The following is a 23124-nucleotide window of genomic DNA, read 5'->3' on the forward strand; positions in this document are numbered from 1 at the left end:
CGCTTTGTGTCGCACTGACTCAAAGCGCGTGCTTTTGTATGATCGATGACGTAGTTCATCCACTGTTGTGCAACATGTACACGGAAAATCAAGTTTTACTCTGAACAATCTCAGTATTTTTGACAGAAAGTTTCGTCGTGGTTGCTCACACGAATGCCGCCATTTTATTTACGATATCGTAAATATTTACGAGACCCCTGACCCTCTCGTAACTTTACGAGGATTTTATGTAGAAACTTACGATATCGTAGCTACGATAATTTTCATAAGACACCTGTCAGACTTACGAGAACGTTACGAGAGACTTACGAGAAAGATACGAGAAATATTCTCGTAAGTATCTTGATAAGACGGGCCCCTACTACTTTAAACGTACACAATATTGAATCAAATAAAACATTGTGAAAGACAGAAAAAAAAGAAATTTATTGCTTAATTGAATTTGTTATTATTTCTAATATGAAAATCACCTTAATTTATACAAAAACAAACCAAACTTGCACGCATGGCACGACATTCTCGTGCGTTTGGCAGGAAATCAGATTTGTAGCTATATAAGGAGCAACACGTGGCGTTTGCGCTATCCAGTCCTGATACCTCTAAAAGACACACGGATCTCAAGGTAAGAATTTAATTTGACATAATCATTGTACGACTTTTTTTTTTTACATTCTGTATCATTTTAAAAACAATTTTATGCTTAAATTATAAGCATTTTTTAAATTCTGTTCACCTTTTTTAGAAAATTGAAGTCGATAAAATCACATGTTGGCCTAAACGTACTTGTAGTAAAGCCTAGCTCATAGTTCTATCTCGGACGTTTGTTATACCGGATAGACAATAAAGCTTATCTGCTTATGGAGGACACTTGTAGTTCGAGTCACTTGGTCACACATTGGGACTATCTAACCAGTAAACCGATCCCAGTAGGCATTTGACGTCGGTTAGACGTCGTATAGACGTCGGACCCCGACGTCGGATTAACGTTGGATTTTGGTTGGATTTGCAAACCGTTTAGACGTCGGATCCTGACGTTGGCTAGACGTCGCAATCCGACCATTTTCCAACCTAAATCTAACCACTTTTCAACCAAAATCTGACCAAATTTTCAACGTAATTTGCAATCAAACAAGTAATCAACACATGTATTTTATCATCTTTATTTCATATTATGGCGACATAAGTCTGATACGATAAGTCCAAAAAGTAATGCAGTAATTGAAACTTTCAAGTTTCGTCATTTTTGTATGAATCTTCAACTCCGCCAACATTTCCACCTGAAATGTATATAAAAATTTGACAGTTTCATTATTTAACATATACAAATATACTAGTGCTATTACTAAGAGCATAATTAATAAGTGCCAAACAAATATGTAATATTTTAAATTCTATGAAAAAAATATTCTATAACTTCGTAAAATGTAATTAAATGAAATTGCTTTTTAAAGTAACAAACAAAAATAAGACAATTTTTTTTAAAAAAAAATACGGAATATAAATCAATATAACTTTTAAAATAAGTATAATTTTTTAAAATCTGTTACTCACGTTGCGGATCCTTCCCTTTGTGTAAAGTATTTATAAACTTGCTCTATCTTCACTGTCTTGTAAGCTGTACGGTCGTAAATGTTTAGACACTTCCAAGATGGCGGACGCTGAAAGTCAACACAGGTAGGTGTTCCAGTTTTTCATTAATAACATGTTTTCTTCAACACTTTTACCAGCCACACTTACAGCAAATGATAGCGGAATAACATGTTCCTCCTCGGCATTATCTAAGAGTTTGTTGATTTCATTGTTTCTCGAATTATATTGACGCAAAATGTGCCAATCTGATGAAATTAAAATCGAATCGAGGAACGCACATTATTTTCGGTCGTATCTTATTCAATATTTATATCTGTTTGAATATTTCTGTGGTATTTTGAAGCGTTTTACTGGTTCTTTACGATGGTAATGCTTGATCTTACGAAACAGATCTGGAAATATAAACTTTTTTACGATTTTTAAATTGTCAATACAGCGGCGTAGACTATACCAACATATTCACGCTGAGCGGTGTAGACACGTTTTTTGTGAACGGTTTATACATAAAATTAAGCGAAAAAACTGAACGGTGTAGATACAAGTTTTGAATGGTGTATACATTGTTTTCCATTACGGGTTTATGCCATTCACGTGTTATTACTGTTGACACTCAGAAAGAAGTTAACGTATCTGACCATTTGTTAACGTATCTGACAGCAGTAATTTTCGTTTTTAGAATAAACATACATTGATTTTTAATATGTTTGGTGTATATTCCCATGTACATGTGGTGTGGTTTTAGTGTATACACTGATGTATACAACTGATGCTTAGTAAATTGCTAACGGTTGGCTATAAAATGGGTTAACGTATCTGATGATTTTGTTAACGTATCTGATGATTTTTTTCTGTGTACAATCAAATGCATATCTATGTCCAGATTATTCACCCAATGTGAAAAGGTGCTTTGCACAGGTAATTGTTACATACTTTCATTAAGAACGTATGCTAAAATCTGTACTTTTTCATTTTTCAGGTCTATAATGGCGAAAAGTCGAGCTTAAGGAGGTAGGTTACCTTCATATTTGTATGTGCGCATGTCCAACCGGAAGCTAACGTGACGATTTACGACGACGTTTACGACAAATTAAATGTGTTTGTATATTCATTCTCCTGAAAACAAATCATGAACCTGCCTCCGATCTGATACTTTATGGTTTAATAATGCAGAAATAACGAATCAATTGCCGCAGAAACGCTTCAAAACAATGTTGCCTTAAAATGACGTCATTGACGTCATGACGTTACGTGTCAGTTACCGCGCAAAATTAATAGCTTTTATCTTGAAAGTACGTAATTCTGTGCATTTTCTTTATTTTAAATAACAAATATTTGCTGAAATATTTGTTATGAATCTTTTGCTCTGAATAATCATCAATATTTTGCTTCTTTTATGTAGTTATATTGAAACGTTATGCGGATTGTAAGAAAATGGATGATGGTAACCAATGTTATTTGGAATATAGTTGGATAGAAGGTTACTTGTAACGGCCATTTTCAAATAAAAAATCTAACAGTTTGATTTGTAATACCTATTTTTCAGATTCCGTTGATAATTTGTTACTTATATACTAAAAAAAAGATCTAAAACTGTTCAAATTTCAGTAGAAAAATGTGGTTCCTTAAATTTAATTGATGTTACCATGGAAACGAAGCCCGTGACCTATGTATCTAAATGTAAAATTCAAAAGCGTTGTCACTGGTCTATTTAAGAAACACAACTTCGGCTTTTTATTTTCATTTCAACAATATCCATTAGAATAATATCAGCATGCTGAACGATTTTTCCATGAAAAATGCCAAGCGAGCGGTACTGCCGTATGTATTCTAAGCTGTGAAATTTGTTTGAATCAACGCAAATAACAAGAAAATAAAACTTACGTTAGAAATAATATGTTTTAAAGCTACATTAACTAGAAAGATAATCTTATTCAATATTTTTTTATAAGAAATTACGACAAAAAGCAAGATATAAGCTATTTTAAACATCTCTGTTGCCATGGTTACTGTAAACTTTAAGAAAAATAGGGTACCATGTAAAGTGCATGGCATTTTGCTTATAATATTTCCCAAATATTCCATGTTAGTCATTAACAGAATGCCACTTAAGCCGTCGGAAACCTCTATTTTTATACATAGTTGTTTAAAAATGAGAGAAAATGCGTTACCATGGAAACACGAGCCCCGCGACATATGCATTTAAAGCTTATATTAGAAAGCTAACGTGCATACTAGTAAAATTATCAATTATGCAGACTTCTACGGATATCAGTGGAACTAAAATACACTGAAAAGTGTTAAATATCCGTATTTTCCTTCTTCTTTTAATATGAAATACCTTTAGAGGGGCATGTTCTTCAAACCTAGATAAAAATTGAATTTGAAGGGACAGAGACAAACGAAATTGAGATTGTAGCAGGTAAAACTTCATATTACACGAAATACAAACAAATGCTGCGGTTAAATTAACTTGAATTTACCCTTGTAACAAGGTAACCTACCTCCTTAATATAAAAAAGAATATATATAGAGAAAAAAGAAGAATGATTAATCATACCTTGAAAAGGAACATTTACGAGCTAAAGGAAACCGAGAGTCCATTCACAAGCACAAATTCGTTTGAGAATGATACAACAAGAATGCAAATGATGCCTAGATCACAACATGATCTGAATCTTCTTGGAGTAAAAAATCATTCTAGAAAAGTAATAAAAAAAACTGGAGATGTCAAATGCAATTATTGCTGAAGGGAGAGAGGCAGCACAAAAAAGCAACATCTCAGTCAATGAAAAGAGTATGATGAGAGTAGTCAGTGGAAGAATAGTAAAAAAGTGTAAGTGTTAGACACAATCAGAAAGCAAACAGGTCTTGAAGGGAGAGAGGCAGCACAAAAAAGCAACATCTCAGTCAATGAAAAGAGTATGATGAGAGTAGTCAGTGGAAGAATAGTAAAAAAGTGTAAGTGTTAGACACAATCAGAAAGCAAACAGGTCTTGGTAGAAAAGGGCTGAAAAGTTCCAACACGAAAATAGTGAGACCTATTTGTCGAAAACGACTCGACGAAGAGAGAACATGATGAAAACAGAAATCATTTAGTTCCTTGAAAGGGAACATCATGTCAGTATTCAGATGCCTGGGAAAAAGATACCAAAGACCATGAACCAAGGTGATAAGAGACAAGTGCATATCCTCAATCATTATCTAGAGAATATATATCAAAAGTATAAAGCAGAAAACCTAAACATAAAGATTTCTAAATAAAGTCCAAGACAGTAAAGCCGACAATGAAAACGTAAAGTGACAGATGAAAGTTCCTGTTGTTGGATCATTTGTTTTGGCTAAATATGAGGGCAAACAGTATGTGGGTAAAGTCCTATAGGTCGACTCCAATAAAAAGGATGCGCATGTTTCGTTCATGGAAAAGACCCGTGTCAAATGGTCGATACCACTGTTCAGATGGCCTTCAAAGGCTGATGAATTGTGGGTAGACTTTGAAAACATCATATCTTTAATCTAGAAACCTTCCCCCTATGGCAAGACCAAAAGGCAGTACAGATTGAACAATAATGACTCTGCTTTCTTTGCTAACTGATGTTCAGACTGATGTTCAGTTTACGACAATTTAACTTTAGAGTTTTTGTGTTAACGTATATGATGACACTTTTTCTTTGACTCCACTAGCAATAGCAGAAGTACTAGTATAAGTTATATTCACATAATTATGTAAATTTACATTGAATGTGTTTGAGAAAATGCAGTATTCTTTATAAACCACTTTTCCTACTGAATTTGCATTTAAACTTTAACCGTAATAAATGATTAATTTTTAACTGTTTTTTTTTTTATTTATTTTACTGATGTATGGACATTATACAGAAACGATGCAGTAGAAAAAATTGTGAGGCATAAAAATCGGTCAAACAATATGCATATGTTATGATAATGTTTGTTGTAATAGTTCTTTTTCACATTTCCATTCATTAGATGTGTTCATTCATTCATTGTTGCCTTTCATCAGATATACCTCTGGTTTACGCATAAAATTATTAACATATATATATAAACATAAAATAATTAGTATTAATCAAGTAAGGTAGTAAGCAAAAGATTTTTTTAATATAGTTACCTTTGTAATATGATAGTTATTGTAAGATTTGTGTTAAACAATAGCGGTGTAATTTTGAAAGAGATATGAAAGTGGTCAGTTAACAAGAAATGTTTCATTTGATTACACTATGCAAAACGTAGAACAAAAACGAAACATTGTTAATTTTGATTTACATACATAAATGTTTCTAAATTTCCATAACAAAGTTTTACATGATACAAAAGTGTAATTTTGTCAAACTTAATTTCACTGATTAACGTATCTGATGAGGAAAGTCAACACTTTTAAAAAATATGATTTTTTTGGTGTATTTAGTTGGTTGGGAATCACCCATTATCAGTATTATGAAACTTGTATGTTGTAATTTCAATGAACATTGAGATAGGTTTGATCAGATTTACTTTCATTTTTCCCATTTTCAAAAATGAAGTTGGAACTTTAAGTGAATTGAACGCGTAGTTAATTTACATATATTTTTAAATGGCATTTTTAGCATAGCCGAAATTAACTTGTATCTACACCGTTCAGTTTTTTCGCTTAATTCTATGTATAAACCGTTCACAAAAAAAACGTGTCTACACCGCTCAGCGTGAATATGTTGGTATAGTCTACGCCGCTGTATTGGCAATTTAAAAATCATAAAAATTTTGATATTTCCAGTTATGTTTCGTAAAATCAAGCATTACCATCGTAAAGAACCGGCAAAAAGCTTCAAAATACCAGAGAAATATTCAAACAGTTATGATTACTGAATAAGATACGACCGAAAATAATGTGCGTTCCTCGATTCGATTTTAATTTCATCAAATTGGCACATTTTGCGTCAATATAATTCGAGAAACAATGAAATCAACAAACTTTTAGATAATGCATCGGAGGAACATGTTATTCCGCTATCATTTGCTATAAGTATGGCCGTTAAAAGTGTTGGAGAAAACATGTTATCAATGAAAAACTGGAGCACCTACCTGTGTTGACTTTCAGCGTCCGCCATCTTGGAAGTGTCTAAACATTTACGGCCGTACAGCTTACAAGACAGTGATCTTATCCCAATAAATATCAAATTACAGGAAGACTGTGTAAACCGATGCAGGCTTATCTCGCGAATGTGTGACTAATAGACAGCATGTGTAGAAGAGAAGATCTATGTGAATTTAGAATAATTTATACATGTGTATAGAATGCATTTTTATCTTGAACAGTTTAAAGTTCGTGAAAAAATCCGTCTCCGATAATAGACAATCTCATGCGATATTGTAACATAATTAATATAATGTTTGTTGTGAGAATGAACTATTATTAATAAGCGCACGTCCAGGCCTTTATGAAAACAAGTAAATATCTTTAAACTATACTAGCAAAATTATACCAGTTAGTTTTATAACTAAAAACATTTATCAGACTTTCTATCCAACCTAATTCCAACGTCTTCTAGACGTCTAAGTCTGACGTCTATTAGACGTCGTGGATATGACGTTGGTTAGACGTTGGATTCAGGTCGCCGACGTCGCGACCAATATCCAACGTCTAACCAACGTCGGTACGACGTCAGGTGTTTACTGGGATAGTTTTAAGGAAGTATATATTGTTGAACAGGCTGGTAACATTGCCTGATCGGGCTTTCGACATAAAAACTAATATTTCTTGAAAAATAATGAAGATATTTCTTTCATAGTTGGCCGATATATTAAGCATAACATATGACACAAATTAAAATAAAAATAACTTGGTTGCCTTCAGATTTGGTAGAATTATTTCCCCTTTTCAGATTTTTATGAAGCATAATTTTTGAAGTCCAAAAAAGATATGTTCTGATGCTAAGTTTAAAACAAAAAAGGGTTCAATGGCTTTCTAATGCTCAAAATTATTGCGCTAGTACAAGAATGTATACATTTTACTGTGTTTTCACTTACAACATTATAGAGAAATGTTAGTTCTAAAAAAATGTTCATACATCTGCACTAGAAACAAAGTATTAACCCTAAATATATAGAGAAAAGGTATTGGCGCACAAGTTTGGAGCAATAGATAGCCATTGAACCCTTTTCTGTTTTAAACATTGCATTAAAACATAATTTTTGGGACTTCAAAAATTAAGCATCATAAAAATCTTAAAAAGGGAAGTAATTCTAACAAACTGAAGGCAACAAAGTTATTTTTATCTTAATATGCCTCATGTGTTATGTTTAATAAATGGACCAAGTTTGAAAGAAATACCTTCATTATTTTTCAAGAAATATTAGTTTTTATGCCGAAAGCCCGATCGGGCAATGTTACCAGCCTGTTGAAAGTAATTCGGAAACTATGCACGGTTTCTCAAATTCGAAATATACGGCTTGGCATTTTAATGGACAATTAAGGATCATGTAAAGCTTTAGAGACAACCCCTCGCGTAAATTTTCATTTTAAAAAGACCCGTAATATTCATAGCATATAGGCCTATATACGAAATTGATCAGAAGTAGAAAATACTTTCTATAGTGGTCACCTTGTTCGGTAATATGTATTTTGTTTTACAACACACGTACTTGGAATGTCCACATTCTATTTTGCAGAAGATATCAAACTTCTTTTTCAAACATATTTTCTCTAAATTTGTTTTTGTTGTCTGTCTATCATACTTATCTAGATACTCCGGGAAAGGAAAGATAGTAATATTTTTTGAAATATTGCAGAAACTTTTGTCATTATGACAGCTCTTTCACTTGCATTTTGCATGTTTTGCATTTTTTTAATACACAATGTACATGGTTTGTAACACTTCAACTCCCGGAGTACCTGGAGAAATATGTTAGACACACAATCATGACAATAATCATAAAAGTAATGACAAAATGCTTTTGAAAAGAATGTTTCAAATCTTCTACAAAATAGAGCGTGAACAGACAATTAAAGTGCATGTGATATAGCACAAAATTTTTTGTTCAAAAGAAAATAATCTGTCTTGAAAGTGTCTCCTACTTATTATGAACAGCTTGGTATATTCTTTATGATAAATCACGGCCTATGTGACGTATAAAAAAAAACAAATTCACCCGAGGGGAGGTTTCAAAAGGCTTTACAAAAACCATAATGTCTTCTGTATATCTCTTTTTACATTTTACTGAACTTCGATAAAAGTCCTACAGTCATATAGTATGATGCATTGCCTGCCCTTATTAATGCTTAACGAGATATCAATCTTGTATTTCATCCGTCGGTTTGTAGATTTATTTTCTCCTGTTTAACACATTTACCGTCTCGGTATTCCCGCAACGTAACGCAGACTAAGGCGGTCCCAAACAGTCCTTATCCCTGTAGTATGTGACGCCTGAAATTTGAAAAACATCTTGGTAAAACATTTGAGCCGTGCCATGAGAAAACCAACATAGAGGGTATGCGACCAGCAAGGATCCAGACCAGCCTGCGCATCCGCGCAGTCTGGTCAGGCTCCATGCTGTTCGCTTTTAAAGCCTATTGGAATTGGAGAAACTGTTAGCGAACAGCATGGATCCTGACCAGACTGCGCGGATGCGCAGGCTGGTCTGGATCCATGCTGGTCGCAAAGCCACTATGTTGGTTTTCCCATGGCACGGCTCATTTATGGACAATGATTCTTTGGTAGAGCGTCGGTCTACGGATCGCGGGGTCGCGAGTTCGATCCTCGGGCGGGGCGTGTGTTCTTCGTGACTATTTGATAAACGACATTGTGTCTGAAATCATTGGTCCTCCACCTCTGATTCATGTGGGGAAGTTGGCTGTTACTTGCGGAGAACAGGTTTGTACTGGTACAGAATCCGGGAACAGTGATTAGGTTAACTGCCCGCCGTTACATAACTGAAATACTGTTGAAAAACGGCGTTAAACCAAAAACAAACAAACAAACAATGATTCTTTTACAGATGTTGCCAAACGTTCTGTGTGCCGTCCTGCTCATGACGTCGTTTGCAAATGCAAACGAATTAGATTCCACCACTTTGGAGGGTAAGTACCAACATCTCTGTATCAAGCTTTAAAAACCAAACGGAATTCTGATTTAAATTTTTTAGTATACTTTATCACTATTACATTGTGCTTCCCAGTTTTCTTGCAAACATACGTCGTGAATGAGAACCAAGACGTTCACGAGTTGCGGTTATGGAGACCCTGGCCGAGATTAAGACTTGACCTGGCACAAGGTTCTATACATTTTACATAGATCTACCTGAATCCGAGCGTAGGATTTCTGCGTGTATTTTCTTAATGGTTATTTTCATGGCAAAATCTAGATTTTGACACGTAACACATTTTTCATGTTTTTGTGCAAATGCAATCGTGACCGCAGCTAATTGCATTTTTTCTGCTACATGTATTTGATTTATTTTAATATGACTTATTTATCTACAAGAAAGATTTCCCTAGTTTCTTTAGAGAGATTACGCAGCCATTCAATAAAAAAATGAAAATGAAATGTTAGTCCCATTAAAATACATGGTACTTTCACTTTGAAAAATAGTATATAGATTTCCAATCTGCACACTTTCTTGTCTTAAAAATCATACAGTATTTAAGATACCCTACATGCAACATAAAAGGTGAATTGTTTTGTGGTCACATTTTTTTTTTAATCCTGAATAGTGTTTGCAGGAGTTGTCTTTCCTGTGATAATTGGTAGTTTATGCAACCTACAGGGTCCGTAACCCCTGAAGTCTGATCTCGCACTAGTAGATTTATTCTACTCAGAAAACTCCATGGTATGTGAAATGGATTTATCATGCCGCACTTAGCTTTGTTACTATATATACAGAAAAGTTTCCCGTTTATTTGGAAGTCATCGTCACTGCAATTTTAGATTTAGAAACTTTCTATAGCTATTTATATATATGCTATACTCGTTTGTGTATTTTGAAGTTCATCAGGGCCAGTGTTCATCAACGTCTCGTGTCTGAAACTAAAAGAAAGTACACTACAAACTTCACTCTGTCATTAATTTAGCACAAATTTTAATGAAACTTCACATGGGTATGCATTCTGCAACAACAAATCGGTCAGAAATTTATCAAAAAATTTAAATGAGCAAAATTACGACAAGCTGAAAATCTGCAGATTTTAATTTTAAATTTCACACTTTAAATATTGATGTATACGTGCCCAGATGAGTATTATTCTATTTACATTTGTTACTTTTTATAACTGCAGGGTTCCAGTCCGCAATTTATGGAAAAATCATGGCACATTTAGATGCCGAGTACCAACTCCTTCAGCCCGCCATTGCGCAACAAAACCAGAGCATGGAACAGTGTAGGTGCAATCTGACTAAAGTACTTGATCTTCTAAACGAAGATCTGAGAACGACCCATTCACATTCGTCTTCTGTATATTTTAGATTTCCAAGATTGCTATTTTTATTTTCGCAAATCTATTTTTGTTTGAACCAATCAGACAACTTGTTCGAATGTGAAAGAGTAAGAAAAATTTGTAGTTAATCCAGGGCTCGAACCCGAGGCCTCTCGCTTACAGAGCAAATGCGCTACCGACTGAGCTAACCGGCTATCTTACATATTTCTACATAAAAATTGTTAATATCAAATACCAAGGCTTTTTAAAGCTTGCAGAATATTGTAAGTTAACTTTTGATTGGCTAGCGGAAGGGTTGTCAGAACGAGGCCATCAATAGCTCGTTGTCAGATCCTATGCGTAGCGTAATAGGAGATGTACTTCAGTCAGATTGAGTGTAGGTGTCTGATCAGCGCAGCTCAGGAGACGTGTAAAACCTGTGCTAGCGGTCGTTGCCAAGGGTATGTTATTATATAATTCTATAAATAGCCCGTCTGTAGATTACGCTATTGACTGCTCTGCTGTTAAGTACTTAATTTTGTTGGCTAGACTCAAGACTTGGAAGAAAATTCTGATCTTACTACAGATATGTTAAAAATATGTAAAAGTAAGTCATGTTCTGACAGGAGTCCGGTTTCACGGACAACTGCCAGCACGTGCTACTGCTATGAAAATACTTGCAGTGATTAATTTAAGAAAACAAGGGTTATCACAACTCATTTGACCGCAGTCAAAATGTTACTTTCATAAGATTCTGTTAAATTACCATTAAATTCGTTTATTTTCAGGGACTTCGGGGACTGGATCATGGTAGGTTTTTATTACTTTTTTATCCATTTTACCTAGAAATGACTTGTCCTCCAACCCGATTGTTTTCTGTAACATTTAGGTAGATAAACTCGTGCATCTTGAAGACATTTATCCATTATAATTCAGTCATTCCCTTGCCGCAAAAAAAAATTTAGAATTTTATATCTACTATGCATGATATTTAAGATAACAAGTCGGGATGTATGATTGCCGTGTAGATATAACCACAGGTGATATTTCGATATGAAATATAAGTTGAAACCATACCATTCACCGGCGGGATAATGCAATAACGTAGAATTAAACTGCTTACACCCTGCAGTTTTCAGTTGTTTAAAAAAATGAGCTGATATGATATTGCTTTCATTTAAATATGCTATATATTCTTCAAAGCAGACATTCCGAAACTCCTTCATATCTGCAAATATAAGACTAATTGTACTTCGGGTTTTGCTTTGTAATGTTAATAACTGACTGTTTCATTATAACAGGGTGGCTTTGGTGAGATGGCTGGTTGGTTTAAGGGTGCTGGCAACAGTTTCGTCGGCTGGCAAGGCTGGCAGGACCTTGGTGGCTTCTTTGGTGATATTGGTAATTGGTTCGGAGGTGCCGGAAATAGCTTCGTCAACTGGAAGGGCTTTGATGATATGAAGAACTTTTTCGGCGGTATGTAAAATGATTTTGTCTTTTACAAGACTCGGTAAAGCATAGCAAGTAGTAACAATATTTTGAGCCATCACATAGCCGTAGGAGCGTTTGGTGGGGAGGGGCACAATTTTGAGAATGGGGACATCATATGCTTTGGCCACCCCAACTTTTGGCCCGAAAACTAATTTTGTCAGATATGACAGTAAAGGATACAAATACCTATTTGAGACAGCACTTAGATCTACCAATTAGGATTTGGTTTTTGGGGTATTATTTTTGGTTGTAAAAAGAATTCAGGGAAAATATGGATGGGTTTAGGCGAATGTTCCCCATTGCCTCGCCCCTCCAGCCACCCCCTCCCCCCACTCCCCCACAACACACACACACACAACATTGAGATCGCTCCTACACCAATTCATCCATGTCTACTTGCTGTTATGTAAAATTTGAATGTTTCAGGCATCGGCAATGCATTTTCAAGCGGATTCAACACTGTTTCAAACACATTGGGCAACTGGGGCAATTCTATTGGCAGTGGACTGAGCAGTTTTGGCAACACTTTGGGCAGTGAATTAAGCAATTTTGGAAACTCATTTAGCAGCGGGTTGTCCAGTAAGTATTATGGTTGTATTATTATGTTTTATTACGTGACGGGTTTGATATAGGTCAAAATACGAAACTAAATTTTGACTGTTTTTTGTGATCGACAAAACCAGTACTCAATTTCAAAAATCTTCAAAAGCGAGGATTCTAAACATGCCAATCTTTCTTCAAGATTTAGCCTTACATTTAACCTTTAGCCTGCTTGCGGCAAGTGATTCTGCTTTTGCGACCAGTTCAGATTAAGATCAGCCTGCACTTCCGTGCTGGCTGATCACAGTCTGCGCCTTTCGCTATTCAGTCAGTAAACTTTCAGCGAACATCCTCTCTGAATAATAAATGATATTGCCCAAACTGAATGATGGTCCAGTCTATTTTAGAAATTTAGCAGGGTAAAGTTTAAAAAAAAATAAATGAAACAAACCCCAAAATCATAGAATGGAAAGGTTGTTTCACACGAAAATTGAATAGCATATAAACCATGTATATTACTCTACACAACAACTGTTACTTTGCTGATAGAAATATTGAATTGATGTTTTCATCGTTTTTAGCTCGACTTTTCGAAGAAAAAGTAGAGCTATTGTACTGGTGTCGGCGTCTGTTTTGGCGTCGGCGTCGCCGTTAGTTAAAGTTTCTGATAGTCAAATATCTATTACTATCAAAGCTACTGACTTGAAACTTAAAATAGTTATTTACTATCAAAGTCTACATCAGGAGAAACAATCCCCATTACTCTGATTTGAATTTTGACAGAATTATGCCCCTTTTTAACTTAGGATTTTTGGTTAGTTTTTGATAAAATCAAATACACTTATTGGTCAGTTTATATTGTATTACTATTTTGTTAATAATGCATGTATTTACAATAAATTTCACATACCGACATTTGAATAGGTACTGCAGCTAATCATTGATTTATTTTTGGCCGACTCACGGCCAGCATAACCGCATTAGGCGTTTAGACCAATATTGCATATTTTGCACGTGCAGGGCATGCGCACCAATTTGCACTTGTAAGTGAACATGTTTGGCATAACTGACGAAAGTCCTACTAGAAAAACACATAACCTTTTGAAATTGACACAAGAACAACGCACCGGGCTGTCGGAATTTTACAACAAAACTCAAAATCGGTCACTTCAATGAATTGTCCTTGGGTTAAATTTTGCCAAAAGAGCGCGGATGGTAGATAACCAACGATTGAATGTTCTTGTAAACGGAAATAAGGTTAAAAATGGAAATAACCATCAAAGTAACAGCTACAAACAAATTATATCAAAATTCCTTTGAAATTGCAAAAATAATTACACACGTGTCGTAAATGTGTCCCGGCTAGCAACATTCCGACAGCTCAATCGCGTTGCTTTTGTGTCAATTTCACCATGATATGTGTTTTTCTAGTAGGACTTTCGTCAGTAATGCCAAAAGTGTAAACGAACACGTGCATGTTGGTGCACATGCCCTGCACGTGCAAAATATGTAATGTTAGTTAACCAACTTGCACACAACTTGTATCACTATAAATCTTGGCTCCTTTCTGGAACTGGCAAGATTCCTTTATTGGTTCCAGAGTTATGGCCCCTGCAGGGGTCAAAATTAGCTATTTTGACCTTGTCTGCACAATAGCAGCTTCATTTATGATTTGCATTTAATTAAACTTGCACAAAACTTGTGTCACCATAAGATCTTGGTTCCTTTCTTGAACTGGCCAGATCCCATAATGGGTTCCAGAGTGACGGCCCCTGATAGGGCCGGAATTAGCTATTTCGACCTTGTCTGCACAATAGCAGCTTCATTTATGATTTGAATTTAATCAAACTTGCACAAAACTTGTGTCACCAAAAGATCTTGGTTCTTTTCTTGAACCGGCCAGATCCCATAATGTTTTCCAGAGTTATGGCCCCTGAATGGGCCAAAATTGGCTATTTTGACCTTGTCTGCACAATAGCAGCTTCATTTATGATTTGATTTTAACCAAACTTGCACACAACTTGTATCACCATAAGATCTCGATTCTTTTTTATACGCCCGCAGGGACTATTATGTTATCGCCTCGGTGTCCGTCTGTCTGTGTGTTGGTTAGCAATTTCCCTTCCGCTCTGTAACTCTTGAACCCCTTGATGGATTTCAGAGAAACCTGACACAAATGTTCACTCATTGAAAGGATGTGCAGAGCGCATGTTTCGGATGGTTAAATTCAATGTCAAGGTCACACTTAGGGGTCAAAGGTCATATGACTTTGTTTTGTGTGAATATTGCTCTGCATTTGCGTTGCATTGCAGTGCTCTTGTTTTTATTAGCTCACCTGTCACAAAGTGACAAGGTGAGCTTTTGTGATCGTGCGGTGTCCGTCATCCGTGCGTGCGTCCGTCCGTAAACTTTTTGCTTGTGACCATTCTAGAGGTCACATTTTTCATGGGATCTTTATGAAAGTTGGTCAGAATGTTCATCTTGATGATATCTAGGTCAAGTTCGAAACTGGGTCACGTGCCGTCAAAAACTAGGTCAGTAGGTCTAAAAAAAGAAAAACCTTGTGACCTCTCTAGAGGCCATATATTTCACAAGATCTTCATGAAAATTGGTCGGAATGTTCACCTTGATGATATTTAGGTCAAATTCGAAACTGGGTCACGTGCCATCAAAAACTAGGTCAGTAGGTCTAAAAATAGAAAACCTTGTGACCTCTCTAGAGGCCATATATTTCATAAGATCTTCATGAAAGTTGGTCAGAACATTCACCTTGATGATATCTAGGTCAAGTTCGAAAATGGGTCACGTGCCATCAAAAATTAGGTCAGTAGGTCAAATAATAGAAAAACCTTGTGACCTCTCTAAAGGCCATATTTTCCATGGGATCTGTATGAAAGTTGGTCTGAATGTTCATCTTGATGATATCTAGGTAAAGTTCCAAACTGGGTCACGTATGGTCAAAAACTAGGTCAGTAGGTCTAAAAATAGAAAAACCTTGTGACCTCTCTAGAGGCCATATATTTCATGAGATCTTCATGAAAATTGGTCAGAATGTTCACCTTGATGATATTTAGGTCAAGTTCGAAAGTGGGTCACGTGCCTTCAAAAACTAGGTCAGTAGGTCAAATAATAGAAAAACCTTGTGACCTCTCTAGAGGCCATATTTTGCATGGGATCTGTATGAAAGTTGGTCTGAATGTTCATCTTGATGATATCTAGGTCAAGTTTGAAAGTGGGTCATGTGCCTTCAAAAAGTAGGTCAGTAGGTCAAATAATAAAAAAACCTTGTGACCTCTCTAGAGGCCATATTTTTCATGGGATCTGTATGAAAGTTGGTCTGAATGTTCATCTTGATGATATCTAGGTCAAGTTTGAAACTGGGTCAACTGCGGTCAAAAACTAGGTCAGTAGGTCTAAAATAATTAAAATCTTTTGACCTCTCTAGAGGCCATATTTTTCAATGGATCTTCATGAAAATTGATCTGAATGTTCACCTTGATGATATCTAGGTCAGTTTTGAAACTGGGTCACGTGCGATCAAAAACTAGGTCAGTAGGTATAAAAATAGAAAAACCTTGTGACCTCTCTAGAGGCCATATTTTTCATGAGATCTTCATGAAAATTAGTGAGAATGTTCACCTTGATGATATCTAGATCAATTTCAAAACAGGGTCACGTACCTTCGAAAACTAGGTCCATAGGTCAAATAATAGAAAAACCTTGTGACCTCTCTAGTTTGGCAGATCCTTCTTTTGTTCGCTTACATTATTTTTTTTTATTACTTCCCTTTTATGTTACTATAAATAGCTTATTTAGTAACTTTTTTATTATTGGCCATAGGGAAAAACTGAGACCACTTTTCTGTGAAACAACATGGATGGTACCTCCAATTTTTAGGTGTATTTTGACATATCTGTACCTTGTAAGAATTTTTTATGTCCCCGAAGGGAGGCATATAGTTTTTGAACTGTCTGTCGGTCTGTCAGTCTGTCCGCAATTTTCGTGTCCGGTCCATATCTTTGTCATCGATTGATGGATTTTCAAATAACTTGGCATGAATGTGTACCACAGTAAGACGACGTGTCGCGCGCAAGACCCAGGCCCGTAGCTCAAAGGTCAAGGTCACACTTAGACATTAAAGGATAGTGCATTGATGGGCGTGTCCGGTCCATATCTTTGTCATCGATGGATGGATTTTCAAATAACTTGGCATGAATGTGTACCACAGTAAGACGACGTGTCGCACACAAGACCCAGGTCCGTAGCTCAAAGGTCAAGGTCACACTTAGACGTTAAAGGATAGTGCATTGATGGGCGTGTCCGGTCCATATCTTTGTCATCGATGGATGCATTTTCAAATAACTTGGCAAGAATGTGTACCACAGTAAGACGATGTGTTGCGCGCAAGACCCAGGTCCGTAGCTCAAAGGTCAAGGTCACACTTAGACGTTAAAGGTCATATTCCATGATAGTGCATTGATGGTCGTGTCCGGTCCATATCTTTGTCATTCATGCATGGATTTTAAAATTATTGAGCATGAATGTGTACCACAGTAAGACGACGTGTCACGCGCAAGACCCAGGTCCATAGGTCAAAGGTCCTAAACTCTAACATCGGCCATAACTATTCATTCAAAGTGCCATCGGGGGCATGTGTCATCCTATGGAGACAGCTCTTGTTCTTTTTGTTTTTGGTTAAAGCAATGGTACTCAGGTGAGCGATATAGGGCCATTATGGCCCTCTTGTTTTTTTTTCCTCTTTAAAGATTAACTTCCCTTAGTTGTTACTATAAATAACTTACATTGTAACTTTCTTATAATTGACCATAGGGAAAAACCAAGACCACTTTTCTGTGGTACAACATTGATGTTACTTTCAAATTTTGGGTGTATTTTAAGGTATCTCTACCTGGTAAGGATTTTTTGTGGACTTAAAAAAATAAAAGAATTAACAATAATTTCTAAAAAAAAAACAACATTGTAAACAACTAGAAAATTAAAATTCCATTTGCAAATACAGGTGCTAGTGTAAAGAAATTTGCTGTGACGAGCGTATATTGTGACATTCTGGCACTCTTGTTAACAGTTAATGATACTGTTAAAATTGTAAGATGAACAAGTTCATCATAGAAATTTAGCAGGGAATGGGTTGACACATAACACCCAAGTGACTGGCAGGGCCTGTTTCCATGAACATTTTTAAGCTCTGAAACTTTGACTTCCAATGGCAAATTTATGATATATCTATAATAAGGAAAGTTTGCAGGGCTGTCATTAGCGATGACATGAATATTCAAGCATTGTTTCATTACTCTGTGTGTTAATTTAACACTAATATTGAAAGAACAAAAAGAAAATGTAGCAATTTAAATGCCTGAAGTTTGAGACTTTAAATGTTGATAGATATGGGCTATGAACACTGTAGATCTTCACAATTTTTGCTTAGTCAGTGGCCATTACCTTCAGTAAACTTGTCCAAACTGGATTATTACTTCATAGGGTGGTAGGGCTGCTGGAGTAGAAACTCCATTTGTTTTTGGGGACACTCCATCACAGGTCAAGGTCACAGAGGCCTGAACATTGAAAACCATTTCTGATCAATAACTTGAGAACCTCTTGACCCAGAATGTTGAAACTTCATAAGATGATTGGTCATGCAGAGTAAATGACACCAATTAATTTTGGGGTCACTCTGTTAATGGTCAAGGTCATAGGGGCCTGACCATTGAAAACCATTTCCAATCAATAACTTGAGAACCACTTGAACCAGAATGTTGAAACTTCATAGGATGATTGGTCATGCAGAGTAGAATACCCTTATTGATTTAAGGGTCACTCTGTTAAAGGTCAAGGCCACAGCAAACAAACATTGAAATCCCTTTCTGGTCAATAATTTGAGAACCATTTGATCTAGAACCTTTAAACTTCATAGGGTGGCAGGGCAGATGACCCCTAATGGTGTTGGAGTCACTTTATCAAAAGTCAAGGTCAAAGAGGGCTGAACATAAAAAAGACTTTTTAATCAATAAACTTATTAGGATTATTGGACAGACAAAGTAGATGACCACTACTGATTTTGGGGTCACTTGATCAAAGGTCAAGGCCACAGGGGCCTGAACATGGAAAACCATTTCCAATTTATATCCTGAGAACCGCTAGGCCCCAAATGTTGAAACTTGGTTGGATGATTGGACATGCCAAGTAGATGATCCCAACCATCAGTATCTCTTTGACTTCCACTCCTGTCCCCTATTAACTTCTTGCCTATATGACAATGCAGTGGGGGAGACATGCGCTTTTCTACAAAAGCATCTTTTAGTTAGACTTGACATAGATATTATATTGATCTACAGTCAAAAGAATAATGGGTCCAAGAAAAAGTATGCTAGAGAGTAAAGCAGACTGTTTGCAAATAATGAGTGGCCGTATGTTATGTTTTTTCAAACAGATGCAGATGAAAATGGATGTTTATATACTACCGCCAACTCAAATGTCGATTTTGAAAGCTTAAGAGTTACAATGCATGACTAACAGCCAATTGGTCAAGTTTGAATAATTTTAACAATAGAAGGTGCCTTTACTATTTTTAGCTCGACTTTTCGAAGAAAAAGTAGATCTATTGAACTCGCCCCGGCGTCGGCGTCGAAGTTGGTTAAAGTTTTTGATAAAGTCAAATATCTCTGTTACTATCAAAGCTATTGACTTGAAACTTAAAATTGTTATTTACTATCAAAGTCTACACCAGGAGAAACAATCCCCATAACTCTGATTTGAATTTTGACAGAATTATGCCCCTTTTTAACTTAGAATTTTTGGTTAAAGTTTTTGATAAAGTCAAATATCTCTGTTACTATCAAAGCTATTGACTTGAAACTTAAAATACTTATTAACTATCAAAGTCTACACCAGAAGAAATAATCCCCATAACTCTGGTTTGGATTTTGACAGAATTATGCCCCTTTTTAGCTCACCTGTCACATAGTGACAAGGTGAGCTTTTGTGATCACCCTTCGTCCGTCGTCCGTCGTGTGTGCGTCCGTGCGTCCGTCCGTGCGTCCGTCAACAATTTCTTGTCTGCACGATAGTGGTTTCATTTATGATTTTATTTTAACCAAACTTACACACAACTTGTATCACCATAAGATCTCGGTTCCTTTCTTGAACTGGCCAGATCCCATTATGGGTTCCAGAGTTATGGCCCTGAAAGGGCCAAAATCAGCTATTTTGACCCTTTTCTGCACAATAGCAGCTTTATTTATGATTTGATTTTTACCAAACTGGCACACAACTTGTATCACCATAAGATCTTGGTTCCTTTCTTGAACTGGCCAGATTCCATTATGGGTTCCAGAGTTATGGCCCCTGAAAGGACCAGAATTAGCTATTTTGCCCTTGTCTGCACAATAGCAGCTTCATTTATGATTTGAATTTAATCAAACTTGCACAAAACTTGTGTTGCCATAAGATCTCAGTTCCTTTGTTGAACCGGCCAGATCCCCTGATGGGTTCCAGAGTTATGGCTCCTGAAAGGGCCAAAATTAGCTATTTTGACCTTGTCTGCACAATAGCAACTTCATTTATGATTTGATTTTAACCAAACTTGCACACAACTTGTATCACCACAAGATCTTGGTCCTTTCTTAAACTGGACAGATTCCATCATGGGTTCCAGAGTTATGGCCCCTTAAATGTCCAAAATTGGCTATTTTGGCTTTTGCAGCCATATAGAGACTTCATTTATGGTTTTATTTGATACAAACTTCCAAAATATCTTCAACAACAATAAATCTTGGATTCCATGACAAATCAGATCCATTCGTAGTTTCCAGAGTTATTTTATATCTGATTACCTCCCCTGATTGTAGTCAAAATGGATTTTATCAGTAAGTACTTACAGGACTTATTTGAAATTTCATTATTGTCATTAGTTGGACCGAGCCAATCAGGGTAGATAACTATGGACTGATTTTATCTCAAATTACCTCCCTTTATTTTTGTAATTAAAATGGGTATATCTCCGTAACTAATGAAGATACTGATCTGAAATTTCATTTATGTTAACAGATTTATTTGGCAGATCCTTCTTTTGTTAACTTAAAATAATTTTCTTTTGAATTACTTCCCTTTTACGTTACTATAAATAGCCTATTTTTAGTAACTTTTTTATTATTGGCCGTAGGGAAAAACCGAGACCACTTTTCTGTGGTACAACATGGATGGTACCTCCAATTTTTAGGTGTATTTTGACATATCTATACCTTGTAAGAATTTTGTTTTTCTTTTTGGTTAAATTTCTTTCCTTTGTTGTTCCTGTCCTTTGGACTTAGATATTTTTTCTGAGGACCTTCTTGTCCTCAAGTGCAATGATAACAGGTGAGCGATATAGGGCCATCATGGCCCTCTTGTTTAACTTAGATTTTTTTTTTAATTTGATAAAGTCAAATGTCTCTGTTACTATTAAAACTTTTGACTTGAAACTCAAAATAGTTATTTACAATCAAAGTCTGCACCAAGAGACACAACTCCCATAACTCTGGTTTGAATTTTAACAGAATTATGCCCCTTTTTAACTTAGAATTTTTGGTTAAAGTTTTTGATAAAGTCAAATATCTCTGTTACTATCAAAGCTTTTGACTTGAAACTTAAAATACTTATTTACCATCAAAGTCTACACCAGGAGAAACAATATCCATAACTCTGATTTGACTTTTGACAGAATTATGCCCCTTTTTAACTTAGAATTTTTTGTTAAAAGTCAAATATCTCTGTTACTTTTAAAGCTTTTGACTTGAATCTCAAAATAGTTATTTACTATCAAAGTCTACACCAGGAGACGCAATTCCCATATCTCTGTTTGAATTTCGACAAAGTTATGTCCCTTTTTAACTTAGAATTTTTTTAATGGCAAAGCTCTTAATTCAGAGTCAAGCACTGAGAAAAGTTGAGCGCGCTGTCTTACGGACAGCTCTTGTTGTACCAGTTATTGGAGGTCTAGAATGGAGTTACTATCTTAATTTTAAATACAAACATTCAATTAACAACCTGCATAAATAGAGGATATTTGTTTTTTCACAGTTAGATTAAAATATCTTTCACGAGTAAAAACCAAATGCATTTTTTTTTATGATATGCATAGCCATGAGTGAAATTTTAAGATAATGTTTAAGGGTGAAAGACATTTCAATCTTAAATATAAAAACAAACAGATATTCTTTTTATTTCATGTTTTGACTAAATTTACCCATTCTATAGTGTCTTACTAGTGAAAAATATATTTGGATAATTCACTGAAAACCATGTAATAAAACTCAAATTTTCTTAGTAAGAAAAACAGATCTTCACCAGAATTTTCAGTTGGAGTGTCAGAAACCTTAATGAGAGTTGGTACAATTTCACCATTTAAGGTGTTTGCTTACAATAGTTTAACATGTTCATTTCAGTCAAGTTTGACATTGAATGTATATGTAACAGGAAAAAACTGATAAAGGGAACGAAAAAAAGCAATAGAAAAAAGGAAGAACAGTCTGTGTTGATTTTCATCATTGTCATTATGCCACCCTTTGAGAAGGTGGGGTATATTGTTTTGCAGATGTTTGTCTATCTGTCCGTGGACCAATCAGTTTCCAGAAGATAACTCAAGAACGCTTCGGTCTAGGATCATCAAAGTTGATAGGTGGGTTGATCATGACCAGCAGATGACCCCTATGAATTTTGAGGTCAGTAGGTCAAAGGTCAAGGTCACAGTGACCTTGAACAGGTGAACTGTTTCTGGACGATAACTTGAGAACACTTGTGCCTAATGATCATTAAAGTTGATAAGCAGGTTGATCATGACCATCAGATGATCCCTGTTGACAGGGAGGTTGATTATGACCAGCAGATGATCCCATTTGGTTTTTAGGTCAGTAGGTCAAAGGTCACAGTGACCCCCAACAAATAAACCTTTTCTGGACAGTAACTTGAGAACACATGGGCATAGGATCACTAAACTTTATAGGGATGTTGATCATGACCAGCAGATATCCCCAAATGATTTTGAATTCAAAGGTTAAGTTCATAGTGACGAGGAACAGTTAAACTGTTTCCGGATGATAACTTAA

The 23124-nt window shown here is 35.7% G+C and overlaps 1 protein-coding gene across 1 annotated transcript; it reads left to right on the forward strand.

Moving 5' to 3' along the window:
• Positions 1–546: 546 nt before the first annotated feature.
• LOC123526130 (heterogeneous nuclear ribonucleoprotein A3 homolog 1-like) lies at positions 547–13149 on the forward strand. Its single transcript, XM_053522801.1, has 7 exons — positions 547–622; positions 9580–9661; positions 10856–10961; positions 11395–11454; positions 11782–11803; positions 12295–12469; positions 12911–13149. The coding sequence occupies exons 2-7, from the start codon at positions 9580–9582 to the stop codon at positions 13114–13116; spliced, it is 651 nt and encodes a 216-aa protein (XP_053378776.1). The 5' UTR covers positions 547–622; the 3' UTR covers positions 13117–13149.
• Positions 13150–23124: the final 9975 nt, after the last annotated feature.

Source organism: Mercenaria mercenaria, chromosome 14, assembly GCF_021730395.1.
Source record: "Mercenaria mercenaria strain notata chromosome 14, MADL_Memer_1, whole genome shotgun sequence".
Taxonomy (NCBI): domain Eukaryota; kingdom Metazoa; phylum Mollusca; class Bivalvia; order Venerida; family Veneridae; genus Mercenaria; species Mercenaria mercenaria.

Bases quoted from the DNA above. Each gene is read 5' to 3' on its own strand.
- LOC123526130 (XM_053522801.1), top strand. From the start codon at position 9,580: ATGTTGCCAAACGTTCTGTGTGCCGTCCTGCTCATGACGTCGTTTGCA. The intron at 10,962-11,394 runs GTGCAATCTGAC...GATTGAGTGTAG, and splicing joins CAGAGCATGGAACAGTGTAG to GTGTCTGATCAGCGCAGCTC. The intron at 11,804-12,294 runs GTAGGTTTTTAT...TCATTATAACAG, and splicing joins ACTTCGGGGACTGGATCATG to GGTGGCTTTGGTGAGATGGC.